Source organism: Panthera onca, chromosome A1, assembly GCF_046562875.1.
Source record: "Panthera onca isolate mPanOnc1 chromosome A1, mPanOnc1 haplotype 2, whole genome shotgun sequence".
Classification (NCBI taxonomy): domain Eukaryota; kingdom Metazoa; phylum Chordata; class Mammalia; order Carnivora; family Felidae; genus Panthera; species Panthera onca.
In genome coordinates, this window is record NC_138339.1 from 65267072 (window position 1) to 65284436 (window position 17365).

At 39.2% G+C, this 17365-nt stretch overlaps 1 protein-coding gene across 2 annotated transcripts in view; it reads left to right on the forward strand.

Moving 5' to 3' along the window:
- SIMC1 (SUMO interacting motifs containing 1) overlaps nt 1-17365 on the forward strand; it is an 80410-nt gene that overhangs the window by 25093 nt on the left and 37952 nt on the right. For both annotated transcript variants that reach the window (XM_078447042.2, XM_078447037.2), the window contains exon 2: nt 12070-13560. In XM_078447042.2, the coding sequence (XP_078303168.2) occupies nt 12070-13560 (1491 nt within the window). The remainder of the gene's footprint in view (nt 1-12069; nt 13561-17365) is intronic.

A 17365-nucleotide genomic window follows, 5' to 3' on the forward strand; every position in this document is an offset into this window, starting at 1 on the left:
AAAGAGAAGAGAAAAAATGAAAGAAAAGAAAGGGAGAGAGAAAGAGAGAGGAGAGGACAGAAGAGAGAAGAGAAAAATAAAGGAAAGAAAATAAATGCATCCAAATCGGTAAAATCTTTACTATTTGCAGATGATACAATACTATATATAGAAAACCCATAAAACTGCACCCAAAAACTATTAGAACTGATAAATTTAGTAAATTCACAGGACACAAAATTAATGTGCAGAAATATGTTGCATTTCTATAGACCAAAAATGAAGAAGAAAGAGAAATTAAGAAAACCCCCATTTATGGGGTGCCTGGCTGGCTCGGTCAGGAGAGCGTGTGACTCTTGATCTTGGGGTCATGGATTCAAGTCCCATTTTGGGTATAGAGCATACTTTAAAAAATATATATCCGTTTACAATTGCACCAAGAATAATAAGATATCTAGGAATAAATGTAACCAAAGAGGTGAAAGACCTGTACTCTAAAAACTATAAAACACTGATGAAAAAAATTGAAGATAACACAAAGAAATGGAAAGACATTCCATGCTCAGAGATTGGACGAACAAATATTGTTAAAATATCTACTACCCAAAGCAATCAACACATTCAATGCAATCCGTATCAAAATACCAACAGCATTTTTTGACAGGACTGGGACAAACAATTCTAAAATTTGTATGGAACCACAAAAGACCCTGAATAGCCAAAGCAATCTTGAGAAAGAAAAGCAAAGCTGGGGCATCACAATTTCAGACTTCAAGTTATATTACAAAGCTTAAGTGTTCAGGTCTCACATTTATGTCCTTAATTCATCTTGTGTTTATTTTTGTGTATAGTGTAAGAAAGTGGTCCAGTTTCTTTTGCATGTTGCTGTCCAGTTTTCCCAGCACGATTTGCTGAAGAGACTGTCTTTTTCCCATTGCATATTCTTTGCTGCTTTGTCAAACATTAGTTGACCATATAGGTGTGTGTTTATTTCTGGGTTTTCTGTTATGTTCTGTTGATCTATGTCTCTATTGTTCCAGTGCCATATTGTTTTGGTGAAATATCAAAGAACTAAATAAATGGAGGAATATTGCACGTTTGTGGTTAGAAAGACTCAATATTGTCAAGATGTCAGTTCTTATAAATTTGGTCAATAGATTCAACACAATCCCAGTCAAAATCCTAGCAAGTTATTTTGTAGATATTAATAAGGTAATTGAAGTTTATAGGGAGAGGCAAAAGACTGCAAATAGCCAATCCAATATTGAAGGAGAAGAACAGAGGACTGCCACTACCTGACTTCAAGACTTACTACAAATTACAGTAGCCAAGACAGTGTAAGAAGAATAGACAAATAGGTCAGTGGAACAAAATTGAAAGCCCATAAATATACCCACATTAATATAGTAAGCTGATTTTTGACAAAGGAGCAAAAGTAATTCAATGGAGCAAAGATAGTCTTTTCAACAAATGGTGCTGAAACAACCGGACATTCAGATGCAAAGAAATGAATCTAGACACACATCTTACACCCTTAGCAAAAATTAACTCAAAATAGATCATAGACCTAAAAGTAAAATGTGAGACTATAAAACTCCTAAAAGATAAAGTAGAAAAAACCTACATGACTTTGGGCAATGACTTTTTAGATACAACACCGAAGACACAATCCATGAAATAATTGCTAAGCTGAATTTCATCAAAATTAAAAACTGCTCTGCGAAAGACCACATCAAGAGAACGAGAAGACAGGCCACAGACTGGGAGAAGACGTATGCAAAAGACACATATGAGAAAAGACTGTTATCAAAAATATACAAAGAACTCTTAAAACTCAATAAGAAAATGAACAATCCAATTTAAAAATGGCAAAATATCTGGGGCACCTGGGTGGCTCAGTGAGTTAAGCATCTGACTCTTGATTTCAGCTCGGGTCATGATCTCACAGTTTGTGAATTCTGACAGCATGGAGCCTGCTTGGGATTCTGTCTCCTTCTTTCTCTGCCCCTCCCTTGCTTGCTCTCTATCTCCCTCTTTCAAAAGAAATAAAAATAAACTTCAAATAAAATGGCAAAACACCTAAACAGACACCTCACCCAAGAAAGTATACAGATGGCAAGTAAGCATATGAAAAGATGTCCAACAACATATGTCATTAGGAAATTGCAAATTAAAACAAGGATGAGATATTACTACATTTGGATTTTAGAATAGCCAAAATCCAAAATACTGATTACACCAAATACTGGTGAAGATATATAGTAAAGGGAACTCTCATTAACTACTGCTGGGAATGCAAAATGGTACAGTCACTTTGGAAAACAGTTCAGTTTCTTACAAAACTAAACATATTCTTACCATAAGATCCAGCAATCATGGTCCGTAGTATTTACCCAGATGAACTGAAAATTTATGTCCACACAAAAACCTGCACACAGATATTTATAGCAGCTTTATTTATAATTACCAAAACTGGGAAGCAACTAAGATGTTCATCAGTAAGTGAATGGATAAGTAAACTGTGGTACATCCAGACACTGGAATATTATTCGTTGCTAAAAAGAAATGAGCTATCAAGTCTTGAAAAGACATGGAGGAAACTTCAATGCGTATTACTAAGGGAAAGAAGCCAATCTGAAAAGGTTACCTACTCTGTGATTCCAACAATATGACATTCTGGAGAAGTCAAAACTATGGAGATAGTAAAAAGTTAGATCAGTGGTTGCTGGAGGTTAGTGGGAAGGGAGAGAAATAGGAGAAACTAATATTAAGGGTTTTCCAGGCATGTCATTATACATTTGTCAAACCCCATAGAATGTACAACACCAAGAGTGAACCCTAATGTAAACTATGGACTTTGGGTAATGATAATGGGTCAATGTTGATTCATCAGTTGTAACCAATGTGCCGTCGTGGTATTGGATGCTGATAGGGAGATTGTATGTGGGGAGAGGAGTATATGGGAATGCTCTGAAGTTTTTCAATTTTGCTGTGAACCTAAAGCTGCTTTAAAAACTAAAGTTTTATTAATTTACATAAAAGTTACATGTACTGAGGTGCCTGGGTAGCTCAGTTGGTTGAGCATCTGACTTCAGCTCAGGCCATGATCTTGCAGTTCCTGAGTTCGAGCCACATAATGGGCTTGCTGCTGTCAGTGCAGAGTCCACTAAGCTCTGCACTGTCCCCCATTCTCTCTGCTCCTCCCCCGCTTGCACTCTCTCAAAAAATAAACCTTTAAGGGGCGCCTGGGTGGCGCAGTCGGTTAAGCGTCCGACTTCAGCCAGGTCACGATCTCGCGGTCTGTGAGTTCGAGCCCCGCGTCAGGCTCTGGGCTGATGGCTCGGAGCCTGGAGCCTGTTTCCGATTCTGTGTCTCCCTCTCTCTCTGCCCCTCCCCCGTTCATGCTCTGTCTCTCTCTGTCCCAAAAATAAATAAAAAAAAAAAAAACGTTGAAAAAAAAATTAAAAAATAAACCTTTAAAAAAGAGTTATACGTACCAATCCAAGAAATTCAAATACTCTAAGGTAGTGTTAGTCCCCGGCTCATTATTTGCCAGTTTTTCTGGCTTTTGTCACATTTTTAAAGTTGTTTGTTTTTAATTTCAGCCTTATTGAGGTGTAATTCAATTGAAGTGTAAATAACATTATAAGATATTTAAAGTATACGTTGCAGTGATTTGATACACATATATATTGTGAAAGGCTTCCCTCCATTTGTTAATTAGCAACACTTTTATTTTCTTAATCAAAATTTCACACATTATAATTAAACTTTAATGTCGTTCTGTCACATTTTCTAAAAATCCTCAGCATTTTATTTCTTTTTTTTTTTTTTTTTTCTTTTTTTTTTCAACGTTTATTTTTGGGACAGAGAGAGACAGAGCATGAACGGGGGAGGGGCAGAGAGAGAGGGAGACACAGAATCGGAAACAGGCTCCAGGCTCCGAGCCATCAGCCCAGAGCCCGACGCGGGGCTCGAACTCACGGACCGTGAGATCGTGACCTGGCTGAAGTCGGACGCTTAACCGACTGCGCCACCCAGGCGCCCCTATCCTCAGCATTTTAAATGAACAGATTAACGTAGAAAGATTTGCTATCCTACAATGCTGCATCTTTCTACACGATAGTGGTAGAATAGTGTTTTCATGCATTTAGACATTTAGGATCCTTACTTAAATGGGCTTTTTTAAAGTTTTCTTCACGTGGGTCTTGAAATTTCCTAAGAAGTTTACTCCACAGACTTTTTAACTTTCTTTTTTTTTTTAATATGTGTATAGGTGTGCATGAATGACTCATTCGGTAAGTGTCTGACTCTTGGTTTCAGCTCAGATCATGATCCCACGGTTTGTGAATTTAGGCCCCACGTCAGACTCTGCCCTGACAGTGCAGAGCCTGTTTGGGATTCACTCTCTCTGCCCCTCTCTCTGTCTCTCTCCTTCCCTCCCTCCTTCCCCCCACTCTTTCTCTCAAAATAGATAAGTAAACTTAAAAAAAAAAATGTGTATATAGATATACATTGCACGCACACACACACGGCGGCAGGGGAGGGAATGTATAAAGCAAACATATAGTAGAACAAATTAAGTTAAAGCCCATGCAGCCATATTGCCTGTATTATAAAAGTTGTGGATATGTTTCTTTGTTCAATGTATATTCTACCTCCATGCCTTGCCACCCTCCTCCTCCCAACTACTTCCTAATTTTCATGATGCTCGCTTGCTTTTCGCTATAGTTTTACTATATGTGTGTACCTAAATAATATAGTTTGCTTCTGCCTATTTTTGGACTTTATATGAACGGAATCTAAATGAAAACGCTATTTCTCTGTTCACATCATTTCTGATACCAAACGTGTGGGGAGTTTTTCCTTATACTAACTAATTCTCCAACTCAACATCACTGAGTGTCCCTACAGTTTCACTCAATTCTGATACTACCTGGAATTAGTGCAGAACCCACAGGTTAAGGGCTCAGTCCCACATGACTGCCCCCCATACAGATGCCAGTCACAAGTAGTTGGGCCCCTAGTTACCCACCATTCTGTCCAACTTGGCTACAAATTGGGGGTTCCCATGACCCCCTTCCTAAGTTTTGATAACAGCTCACAAAACTCAGGGAAACACTTTACTTACTATTACCAGTTTATTATAAAGGATGCAAGTGAACAGCCAGATGAAGAGGTACATAGGGCAAGGTCCAGATGAAGAGGTACATAGGGCAAGGTCCAGAAGGGTCCCGAGTGCAGGAGCTTCTGACCCCCTGGAGTTTGAGGTATGCCTCCCTACTGGTATGTGGTTGTATTCACCAACCTGGAAGCTCTCCAAACTGTTGCTTAGGATTTTTATAGAGGCTCCATGACATGAGTCTTGTTGATTAAAATCGTTAGCCATTGGTGATTAATTCAATCTCCAGCTCCTCTCCCCTCCCCAGAGACTGAGGAAGTAGGGCTGAAAATTCTAACCCTCTAAATGCCTGGTTGGTTCCTCTGACAACTAGCCCCAATCCTGAAGCTGTGTAGGGGTTTTCAGTCATTAGCAAACTCAGGTATGGTTGAAAGGGACTTATGAATAACAAAAGACACTCCTCTTACCCTATCACTCAGCAAATTACAGGGGTTTACTGGAGTTCTACCGGGAACCAGGGATAAGGACCAAGACAGTAGTCCCCTCCTTTCTTCAGTTTCACTTTCTGAGGTTTCAGTGACCCAGGGTCAGGTGCAGTTTCTAAGACAATGACCCCCTTCTGACGTATCATTAGAAGGTCCATAGTAGCCTAACACTTCATCACAACGCCTACATCCACCATTCATCTCACTCATCTCATCACATAGGCGTTTTATCATCTCACATCATCACAAAAAGGATGAGTATAGTACAAGAAGTTATTTTGAGACAGAAACCACAATCACATAACTTTTATTACAGTATATTGTTATAATTGTTTCCTCTTATTATGAGTTACGGTCATTAATCTTTTACTTTGCCTAATTTAAAAATTCAATTTTATCATAGGAATGTATGCATAGGAGAAAACGTGTAGGGTTCAGTATCATCTGCGATTTTACACCTTCACTGAGGGTCTTGGGAAGTATCCCCTGTGGACAAGGGGGGACTACTGTATATCACAATATCACAGAATCATATTGTATGTTATTCTCTTTTGTTTTTCTTTTAGCTTCAATATTATGTTTATAAAATTAATCACTGTTGGGGTGCCTGGCTGGCTCAGTCAGTAGAGTGTGCAACTCTTGATCTCCGTGTTGTTAAGTTCAAGCCCCAAGTTGGGTGTAGAGATTACTTAAAAAAAATAAAATCTTCTATGGGGCGCCTGGGTGGCTCAGTTGGTTAAGCGTCCGACTTTAGCTCAGGTCATCATCTCGTGGTCCGTGAGTTCAAGCCCCGCGTCGGGCTCTGTGCTGACAGCTCAGAGCCTGGAGCCTGTTTCAGATTCTGTGTCTCCCTCTCTCTCTGACCCTCCCCCGTTCATGCTCTGTCTCTCTCTGTCTCAAAAATAAATAAACGTTAAAAAAATTTTTTTTTTTAAATAAATAACATCTTCTAAAACAGTTAATGTTATTGCATGTGCCTTTAATTTGTCATTTTCATCTCTACATAGTATTCCCAAGTCAGTCACTGGCAAGTTCCTTCTAGTTTGTGGCTTGTCTTACAACTTTAAGGTACTTTTGATAAACAGTAAGTCCTAATTTTGATGTAGTCAAATATTCCTTTATGGTTTACCCTTTGTATCTTAAGAAATCCTTCCTTACAGAAATATTATAAAGATGTTCTCTTGTTTTTTTTCCTAAAAAAATTTTAATTGGGTTTTTCATTTCTTTAATAAATCTGAAATTGATTTATGATTTTGGCATGAAGTTAAGATCTGATTTCATTTTTCTCCCTGAATGGATAGTGGTACCATTTAAAGTTTCATCCTTTTCTTCATAATCTTTTTTTTTTAAACACTTTTTAATTTTTTTTAACGTTTATTTATTTTGAGACAGAGAGAGACAGAGCATGAACGGGGGAGGGTCAGAGAGAGAGGGAGACACAGAATCAGAAGCAGGCTCCAGGCTCTGAGCCATCAGCCCAGAGCCCGACGCGGGGCTCGAACTCACAGACCGCGAGATCGTGACCTGAGTTGAAGTCGGACGCTTAACCGACTGAGCCACCCAGGCGCCCCATTCTTCATAATCTTTAATACCACCTCTGACATAAATCAAATTTTTCTAAATGTATGGGTCTGTTTGTAAACTTGCTCTTCTGTCCATTTATCTGTTTGACTATCTAGTGCCAATACCACACTGTCTTCTTCAGAATTGTCTTGGCTATTCTTGGTCTTTTGTTTTTCCTTTCAAATTTTATTTTATTTTATTATTTTTTAATTTTTTAATGTTTATTCATTTTTGAAAGACAGAGACAGAGCACAAGCAGGGGTGGGGCAGAGAGAGAGGGAGACACAGAATCTGAAGCAGGCTCTAGGCTCTGAGCTGTCAGCACAGAGCCCTATCTGGGGCTCAAACTCACGAACTGTGAGATTATGACCTGAGCCAAAGTCGGATGCTCAACCCACTGAGCCACCCAGACGCCCCTTTCCTTTCAAATTTTAGAGTTAACTTCTAAGTTCCTCAGTAAAACCTGCTTAGACATTGAGATGGTACTGAATTTGTATGTCAGTTTGGGGAGAATGGCATATTTATTACATTGAGTCTTCTAATTCATGGACAGTGGTATATACTTTCATTTATTTATGCCTATGTTAGGGTTCTTCAGTATGCTTCCCTAATATTTTTTTGCACAGGTCTTGCACATCTCTAGTTAAATTTGTTCCCAGGTACTGTGTTTGTCAGGATAAGCTATGTTATACTGTGGCTTAAAACAAGGTTTATTTCCATTCACACTACTACATGCCCATTGCAGGTGGGGTAGAGGAGGAGGGATGTCTGCATATCATAGTCCTGTGGAGACACAGGCTGACAGAGTTGCCATTATCTTGAACATGGCCATGAGACAGACACATCAGAAGGAAAAGAAACCTTTGGAATGTCTGCATCCAGAAAGGCCCAGCCCAGGAGTAATACATGTTACTTCCCCTCATAATTTATTGGGCAGAATTAATCACATGACTCCACCTAGTCATGGGATTCAGGAACTACAGTCTACCATGTATCATGGAAATGTTCAGCAACCCACAAAAATAACTACCACATAATAAGTAAACAAACTTTTTTTTTTTTTTTAAAGGGGGGGTCATCTGGGTGGCTCAGTCAGTTAAGTGTCAGACTCTTGATTTCAGCTTAGGTTCTGATTTCATGGTTGTGGAATCAGGCCCTGCATCGGGCTCTGTACTGAGTGTGGAGCCTGCTTGGGATTTTCTCTCTCCCTCTCTTCCCCTCTCCTGCTCGCATGCACACTCTCTCCCAAAATAAGTAAACAAATGTTTAAAAAAATAACTACCACCTGTAGTGTGTGTGTGCATATGTGCACATGCATGTATATACAAATATATACAAACACATTCATATACATGTATATGTTTTTTGTGTTGATATTGTATGGATTGCCTAGAATTTTGCCCTAGATGGCATAATTTATATAGAATATAATATGAATGATTTCCCCTGAAGTTGTGAGATGTGGGAGTTATACAACATGAGGCTACTGTTGTTGAAGTATTAAAAAAATGTAATTTTTATATCCAACAACCATGATAAATGCTCTTATTCTTTTTTTTTTTTTTTCAACGTTTTTTATTTATTTTTGGGACAGAGAGAGACAGAGCATGAACGGGGGAGGGGCAGAGAGAGAGAGGGAGACACAGAATCGGAAGCAGGCTCCAGGCTCCGAGCCATCAGCCCAGAGCCTGACGCGGGGCTCGAACTCACGGACCACGAGATCGTGACCTGGCTGAAGTCGGACGCTTAACCGACTGCGCCACCCAGGCGCCCCTAAATGCTCTTATTCTGATATTTATCTATAGATTCTTTTGAGTTTTTCATGTAAATAATCATATTATTCATGAAGGACAGTTTTATTTTCTAATTTTTACAATTTTTATATCATATTTTCCTGCATTGCATATACAACGTTGGTACACTGCTGAATAGAATTAGCAACAGTAAGCATCTTTGATGTGCTTCTGATTTTACAGGGAATGTTTTCAGTGTTTCAGTGTAATGTTTACTATATGTGCTTTGGAAATAACTTTTAATAGATAAGTATGTTTTCTTCTATTTCTACTTTGAGGGGTTTTTTTTCCCCCTCTTTTTAAGAATGGATGTTGAATGTGTTATCAAATGCTTTTTGGCCTCTTCACATGATCATATGATTTTCTCCTTTATGTGATGAGTTATATTAATTGATTTTTTTTTTAATGCTAAGCTAGCTGTGATTCCTAGGTAAACTCATCTCGGTTGTGCTGGATTTAGTTTAATAGTGTTTTGTTTAGAATTTTTATGTCTGTGTACACAAGTGATATTGACATAACATTTCCTTCTTTCAGATTTTGTATCAAGTGTATGCTAAGTCATAATAGGAGTCAGAGGTAGCCCTTCATTTTTTTTATACTCTCAAATAACTTGTATAAAAGTAGAATAATTTTTTCCTTGAATTTTTAGCAAAACTAAACAGGTGATTTCTAAAATCACCTTGACCTGGAGTTTTTTGATGGAAAAAAATTTCAACTACTGATTTATTTCTTTATTGGTTAAAGGACTATTTTGATTTTTTTCTTTCTTCTTGAGTCAACTTAAAAATGTCTTTTCATTAAGGAAAATCTCAAACATGAAAAATATAGCAAATTGTATAATGATCCCCCATGCACCCATCACCCAGTTTCTTGAGTCAGTTTTGCTAAGCTTTATTTTTCCAGGGATTTATCTGTTTCATCCAAGTTCCCAAGTTTTTTCGACATAAAATTATTCATAACATCTTCTAATCTTTTTTATCTTAAAAACATCTGTAATTTTGTCCTATTTTCATTCTTAATATTGGTTATTTGTGCCTTTGTTCTCAAATTTCTTCTCAGATGTTTGCCAATTTTAATAATCTTTTAGAAGAACAACCTATAACATTGTCGCACTTCTCTGCTGTGTTCTCTGTTTCATTCATTTCTGCTCTTGTTATTATTTCCTCTGTTCTGCTTTCTTTGGGGTATTTTTTCCTTTTTCTGCTATCAAAAGGTTTGTGCTTAGCACGTTAATTTTCTTCCATTCCACTTTTCTAATTAAGTGTGTAAGTGTGCATTTTTTTCTACATAGTGATTCTGCATGCCACATTTTAATAACTGGTATTTTTGTTATTGTTCAGTTCTAAAATTTCTCTAATTTGTGATTCCTCCTTTGACCTATTTGCAGTCATATGGAGTTTTTCCTAGTTATTCTTTTGTGCTGCTTCCTAGCCTAATAGTATTTTGGCCTGAGTGATAATCTTTTTGACATTGACTAAGATGTACTTTGACTCCTGGTTTGTGGTCAATTTTTGTAAATATTTCGTGTAATTGTGCGTATCTATTCTGAGTCCTTCAGATGCAGCTTACTAAATGTGTTCAAATCTTGGGGTACCTGGGTGGCTCAGTCGGTTAAGTGTCCAACTCTTGATTTCAGGTCAGGTCCTGATCTCGCAGTTCATGAGTTCAAGCCCTGCATCACACTCTGCACTGACAGTGTAAAGCCTGCTTGGGATTCTCTCTCCCTGCCCCACCCACCCCCTCTTTTTCTCTCTGTCTCTCAAAATAAAAACTTTAAAAAAAGTGTTCAAATCTTTTGTATCCATAATAATTTTTTTGTTTGAGTAATCTATCAATCAAGAAAGACATGTAAAAGTTTCTTACAATGACTGGATATTCCTTTTTCTCCTTGTATCTGTTTTTGCTTTATGGAGACTGTTATTAGGCATATAGTTTTAAAATTATTATATCTTGATGAAATAAGTCTTATTGTACAGTAGCCTCTTTATCTAGTAACACTATTTTCCTTGAAATCTAGTTTGTCTGACATTAATATAGGTACACTGGCTTTCTTTTTGGTCAGTTTTTCTTGTTATAACCTCTCCCGTGTTTTTACATTTGTATATAATTTCTCGCTTTTATTAGGTTGGTTGATCAGAGTATCTAGCTAGCCCTTCTGATCAGAAATGGAACTTTTTTTTAAAATACTGGATTTACTAATACTTCATAGAGAATATTTGCATTCATATTCATCAATGAGATTGATGGATAATTAGGCTATTAATTTTCATCTACACTGAGACAGTTTTGAGAGTTGAAAGGGAGTACAATATTTTAACATGTGTATGGCACAGAGATTGATTTTAGTACCATGGGCAGGTGTCATTAGGGTTTATGAAGTACCTAATCATTTTGGCAAGGAATGGAGGTAAAGATAGGAGGTTTTCCAATAATGAACCTAGTTAGGGCTCAAACTTACACTGTTGGTTTTATAACTGTTATTGCATTACTCTACATATCTGACTATAAGGTAATTATATATTGAATGAAGTTGTACAGAGAAAAAAGGAAACGGACCTGGGTTTGAATGTGTGTGTCTGTGACTTACTTGTATAATCCTTAGGTAATGACCTAACTCTTCTGAACTCCATTTTCCCCATCTGTGTAATGGAGATTATAAGGCCTACCTGATAGGGATATTGTGAAAGTTAAAGATACGTGCAAACACTCAACATGTTCTTAGCACATAGTAGATTCTCTTATATTAGCTTACCTTCTTTAGTTTCTGTTGTAAGTAAGTAAGTAAGTTGCTTTTCCAAACAAAGGTTGCTTTTTCCCTTGTGACTTAAGGTTACAATCTTCCCTACAACTCCCCTATTTACCTTGGATCAGAAAAAATTTCCCACTATGCCCTCAGTTATATGCATGTGGCATTTGGATAATTTAAGATGGTATAGAAATTGACAGATTGACAGTAGCAAAATTTTGACCAAAGGAAATACTAATGCTTATGGTATATAAAATGTATAAATTTTCAGTGAGGTGAAAAGGTAAAATATGATTATCCTTAAAAGCTCAGACGCAGATCTTCTTAGATAAAGCAAAGGCTCCCTACTTGACCACTTATATTCTCATAATATTTTAACAGGACTTCATTGACTTAACCAGAGAAACCAGACCAAGGGCAAAGGATCGCAATGGACTCTGTGTGATTGACCTGACAAGAACTGAAGAAGAAAATAGACCTATTGCCACTCTTGACTTGACCCTAGAACCTGTTGCTCCTTCCCAGAAGGAGCCAGCCAGTCTTCAGACATGTGCCAGCCTCTCCAGCAAAGAGGTGATGGAAGGGCGGGTAGACAGAAGCTCTCGGCCTGCAGCACGGAGAATCATTAACAGCGATCCTGTGGATTTGGACCTTTTGGAAGAAACCGCATTTGAAGGTCCACAACCTCCTACATCCGTCAGTGGGGACTCTATTTATGCAGCAGAGCCAAATTGCAGCTCAACTGCATTCAAAGGTGACCTTGGCTTCTTGGCAAGCCTACAGCTATCTTCAGATGTTCGCTCCCGTTCCCCAACAAGCAATAATGGTAGCAGCAGCAATCAGAGGGCACCCTTGCCAACCCCACAGCAAGATGTGCCTTGCCCACCACAAGCCTTGCCATGCCCACTGCGAGCCTTGCCATGCCCACTGCGAGCCTCGCCCTGTCCACCACGAGCCTCCTCGTGCCCACCACGAGCCTTGTCATGCCCACCACAAACCATGCAGTGCCAACTACAAGCTTTGCCTCACCCGCCTCAAGAAGTTCCATGCCCTCCTCAAGAGATGCCATGCCTTCAGCAGAATGTGCCAAGCCCACCTCAAGACTCATCGTGGCGACCTCAGTACTCACCCAGCCCACCTCAAGACTCACTGTGCCCACCTCAAGACTCTCTGGGCCTACCTCAAGATGTACCAGGCCCACCTCAAAACATATCATATCCACAAGATGTGGCACACTTACGGGATATGCCACAGTCACTGGGAGATGTGCCACAGTCATCAAGAGACACACCACAGTCGCCAGAAGACATGCCACGGTCACCAAGACATGTGCCACAGTCACCAGTAAGCACGTCACAGTCACCATCAGACATGCCACAGTCACCAGCAGATGCGCCACAGTCACCAGAAAGCGTGCCACGTTCACCTGGAGAAGTCCCACACTTCCCAGGAGATATGTTCCGTTCAGCTGGAGACATGCCTTGCTTGCCAGGAGACATGCTACGCTCACTTGGAGATTTGCCTCACTTACGACAAGACTGGCCTGACCCTCCCCAAAATGATATACAGAACCATGACATCCCTATGGATGTCTCAGCTCCATCTTCTCCAAGGTCCTCTCCCAGTCCACAGTCTCCACAGTTTGAAACTTCCTTAGAGAAAGTTCCTTGGCTCTCTGCTACAGAAACACCAGCTAGAAAAGAGAGATCACTGTCAGAGCCTGCTAACCCCGAGTCTGCCCAGGTACAAGCACGAACACCACAAGGTGGGTTATACAGCAGACCATGCCTGCATAGACTGAAGTACTTCTTACGACCTCCAGTGCATCACCTCTTCTTCCAGACACTAATACCAGATAAAGACACAAGAGAGGTGAGCTAATATGTCTTCCCCTAGGGATTAGGTGTCCTTTGTATAGGCCTAGCATAAATATGCATGAAAGAACAGGCCCAGTATAAATTTGATATTTTTATCTTTCCTCCACTTGTGGAACCATCTAGTGTAGAGTCAGACCTGGGTTTAAATTTCACCCCCACAGTGAAAAACTGGCACTGTAGAAGTCACTTTACCTTTCTGAGCCTTAGCTTCTTTCCTATATGTAAAATGGAGATAAAAACATACCTCACAGGATCATTAAATGACATAACATATGTAAAAGTGTCTGTTAGAGTGTCTGGCTCATTATAGGTCTTCATCAAATGCTTCTCTTCAATTCCTATGCCTTTCCCTTCCTGATGCCCTTATTACAGCTCCCATATCACAGAAATAGTGATACCCTTGACACTTCAGTGCTTCCAAAATTATTACTTTCTGACTTCTGGGGAGGAAATTCAGTTTTAAGATTTTAATGGGAGGGGCGCCTGGCTGGCTCAGTCAGTTAAGCAACCAAGTCTTGATTTCAGCTCAGGTTATGATCTCACAGTTCATGAATTCGAGCCTGACCCCCCTCCCACCCCATCGGGTTCTGCACTGACAGTGCGGAACCTGCTTGGGAGTCTCTGTCTCCTTCTCTCTCTGCCCCTCCCCTCTTCATGAGTGCATGCACACTTCCTCTCTCTCTCTCTCTCTCTCTCTCTCTCTCAAAAATAAATAAACATTAAAAAAAAAGATTTTAATGGAAATGCTACTTCCCATTGGTCTTTATTAAGCTGTGAGAACTAAACCAGATGCTTTTCTTAGCAGATGTAAGAAAAAGTTTGTGGCTAGCTATGAAGCTATTTTTTCATCATCCATAACCATATTCTCAATGTTAAGAAGACTGGCTTGAGGGGCACCTGTGTGGCTCAGTTGGTTAAGCCTCTGACTCTTGATTTCAGCTCAGGTCATGATCTCATGGTTCATGAGGTCAAACCCCAAGTCAGGCTCTTCACCAACAATGCGGAGCCTGCTTGGAATTCTCTCTCTCTCTCTCTCTCTCTCTCTCTCTCTCTCTCTCTCTTTGCCCCTCCCTGGCTCAGGCTCACTCTCCCTCACAATAAATAAATATATAAACCTTAAAAAAAAAAAAAAAAAAGACTGGCTTGAGGTAGTCCATGAATTCAGAAGGTGCATTCTTGGAGCAATCAGGAATCCCATGTGGCCTGTTTCAGGCATTCACATCGATTTGGCCTTGAAGATTGAATTTTTTTCTCTCATTTTAATTGTTGTTGTATCTTCTAATACGTTTTATGTCTTCTCTTTCTGAATGACTCTCCCTAACTACCCTAGCTCATTCTCTTTATTCCTGTGGGTTTGCCTCAGGATGGTGATATATCAGTCCATTATCAAGAGCATTTGGAGGACTTGAGAGAGTTTGTGTTTCCTTAGTCAAGGCCGTAGTGCTTTGTAAGTGCTGCACAAAGTAGCGAGGCTGCCAGTGGATGCAAATGGGACACCACATCCCCTTTCTGTGTAAACACAGCTTGGATTATAAGATGGCAGTTAGGCCAAACAAAGGGGATTTTTCTTCCTCATCTTTATTTCTTACCTTAAAGAACTTCGGCCATCTAGAATCCATCTGTAAATCTTTTTGGTCTCTCCTATTATTTCTTTTGGGCTTTTAATAAGTACTTCTTCAACCAGGTCGTTTTCCCCCCAGAACTTCTTAGCCAGTCCCCACGCTGCCTGCCGCCTACCAGCCTTTGGCCTTAACTCCTCTGAGTCTTTCTTTGTTTACTCTAAAATAAGTCATAATGCTCATATCATAAAGTTGTTTGACCTAAAAGTAAATACATAAAGCACAAAGCCACCTTTCAAGGCCTAAAGAAATATAAGTCTTAGTTCCCCTTAAGTATATGGGCATCAAAAGAATTTGTAAACTTTATCTGCTGTAGATGTCCCCATTTGTAGGCAAGAAATGCATAATATAGGTTCAAATATAGGTAAAGTGCCTCACATGTGAAATAGTCACAAAAGCAATATTGTTTTTTGTTCTTCTCTTCTCTGGCTCTTAATTTTCATTACATGACATGTACAGTATTGGTCTCTGATCAGTGAGATAAGGGGTTACCCTTAGGTGATGTGAGGCATAAGGAAAGCTAACTAGACTTCTCCGGAAAATTTTCTGGAAGGACAATTCTAGTCATCACTGTTTTACTGTCATATATAAGCTGTCAGACCTTTGGTTGATGTTTTAAATTTAATACTTGGGGTGCCTGAGTGGCTCAGTCAGTTGAGCATCCAGCTCTTGATTTTGGCCCAGGTCATGATCCCAGGGTCATGAGATCAAACCCCACATCGGATCCGCACTGGACATGGAGCCTGCTTAAGATTTTCTCGGGGCGCCTGGGTGGCTCAGTTGGTTAAGGGTCCGACTTCAGCTCAGGTCATGATCTCGCGGTCCGTGAGTTCGAGCCCCGCGTCGGGCTCTGTGCTGACAGCTCAGAGCCTGGAGCTTGTTTCAGATTCTGTGTCTCTCTCTCTCTCTCTCTGACCCTTCCCCGTTCGTGCTCTGTCTCTGTCTCAAAAATAAATAAATGTTAAAAAAAATAAAAATAAAAGAAAAAGATTTTCTCTCTCTTTCTCTGCCCCTCTTCCCCACTCATGCGCGCGCTCTCTCTCGCTCTCTCTCTCTCTCTGTAAAATTAAAAAAATAATAATAAAGTAAAATAATAGGTTTAATACTTATTCTCAGATTTTAAAAATAATACTTGCTGCTCAGTTGCCTTTTTAAACATAGGCATTTAAAATATTTTAATGGGGATTTTTAACAAAAATATATTTATTATTGGTTTTGTTGTTGAGAGGTAGTATGAATTTAGAGGGTAGATATGGGGTTACACCACCCATGTGTGAAACCAGCTTCTGACATTTGTTGCATAACAAGTCCTTACTCTCTAAACCTCAGCTTCCTTATCTATATAGTAGGAATAATAATAGTAGTAGTAGGGCTGTGAGAATTAAGATGAGGATAAGTCAAATGTTCAAAAATTATCGTCATTATTGTTATTATATTCTGATGTCAGAAAACTTTTTCATGTTTTTCCTTTTGATTGTGAAAGTAATATGTATCTATTATGGCAACATACAGAAGAACGTATAGAGGCAAAACATCTGTAATTCCAGCACCCCAGATAATAGAAAACCACTTTTCACATATTCTCTCCCAGTCTTTATATACATACTTTTGGGAGGTGGGAGGGAAGCAACTTAACATTTACTGTTGACAGTAAATCAATAAAATGGGATCTTATTTTAACAATAAAACATATTTAAAGCATCTTTCGGGCCACCTGGGTGGCTCAATCGGTTAAGCGTCCGACTTCAGCTCAGGTCATGATCTCACAGTTCGTGAGTTTGAGCCCCACATCAGGCTCTGTGCTGACAGCTCAGAACCTGGAGCCTGCTTGGGATTCTGTGTCTCCCTCTCTTTATCTAAGTATCTGATAATAGTATCACAACTACCCTATCTTCCCACCTTCACTCCAAAATCTACTTAGGCTAGCTCTTGACTCTTGTACTTCTTTTCTGTGCTTTTAGCACAGATGAAATCATATTATATGTAGAACTGTGAATGCTTATTTTTTAACTTAATATAAGTATTTTTCCATGTCGTTGAAAGTTTTTTAGATAAGGCTTTTCAGTCTTTTTATTTTTTATTTTTCAAATGCATGGAAAATTTTGCTGTCTTGAATCTGTTTCAGATCCTGTGTATATATGTCTATAGAAACCTGTTCTAATTGGTTTATTTTTATCTCTA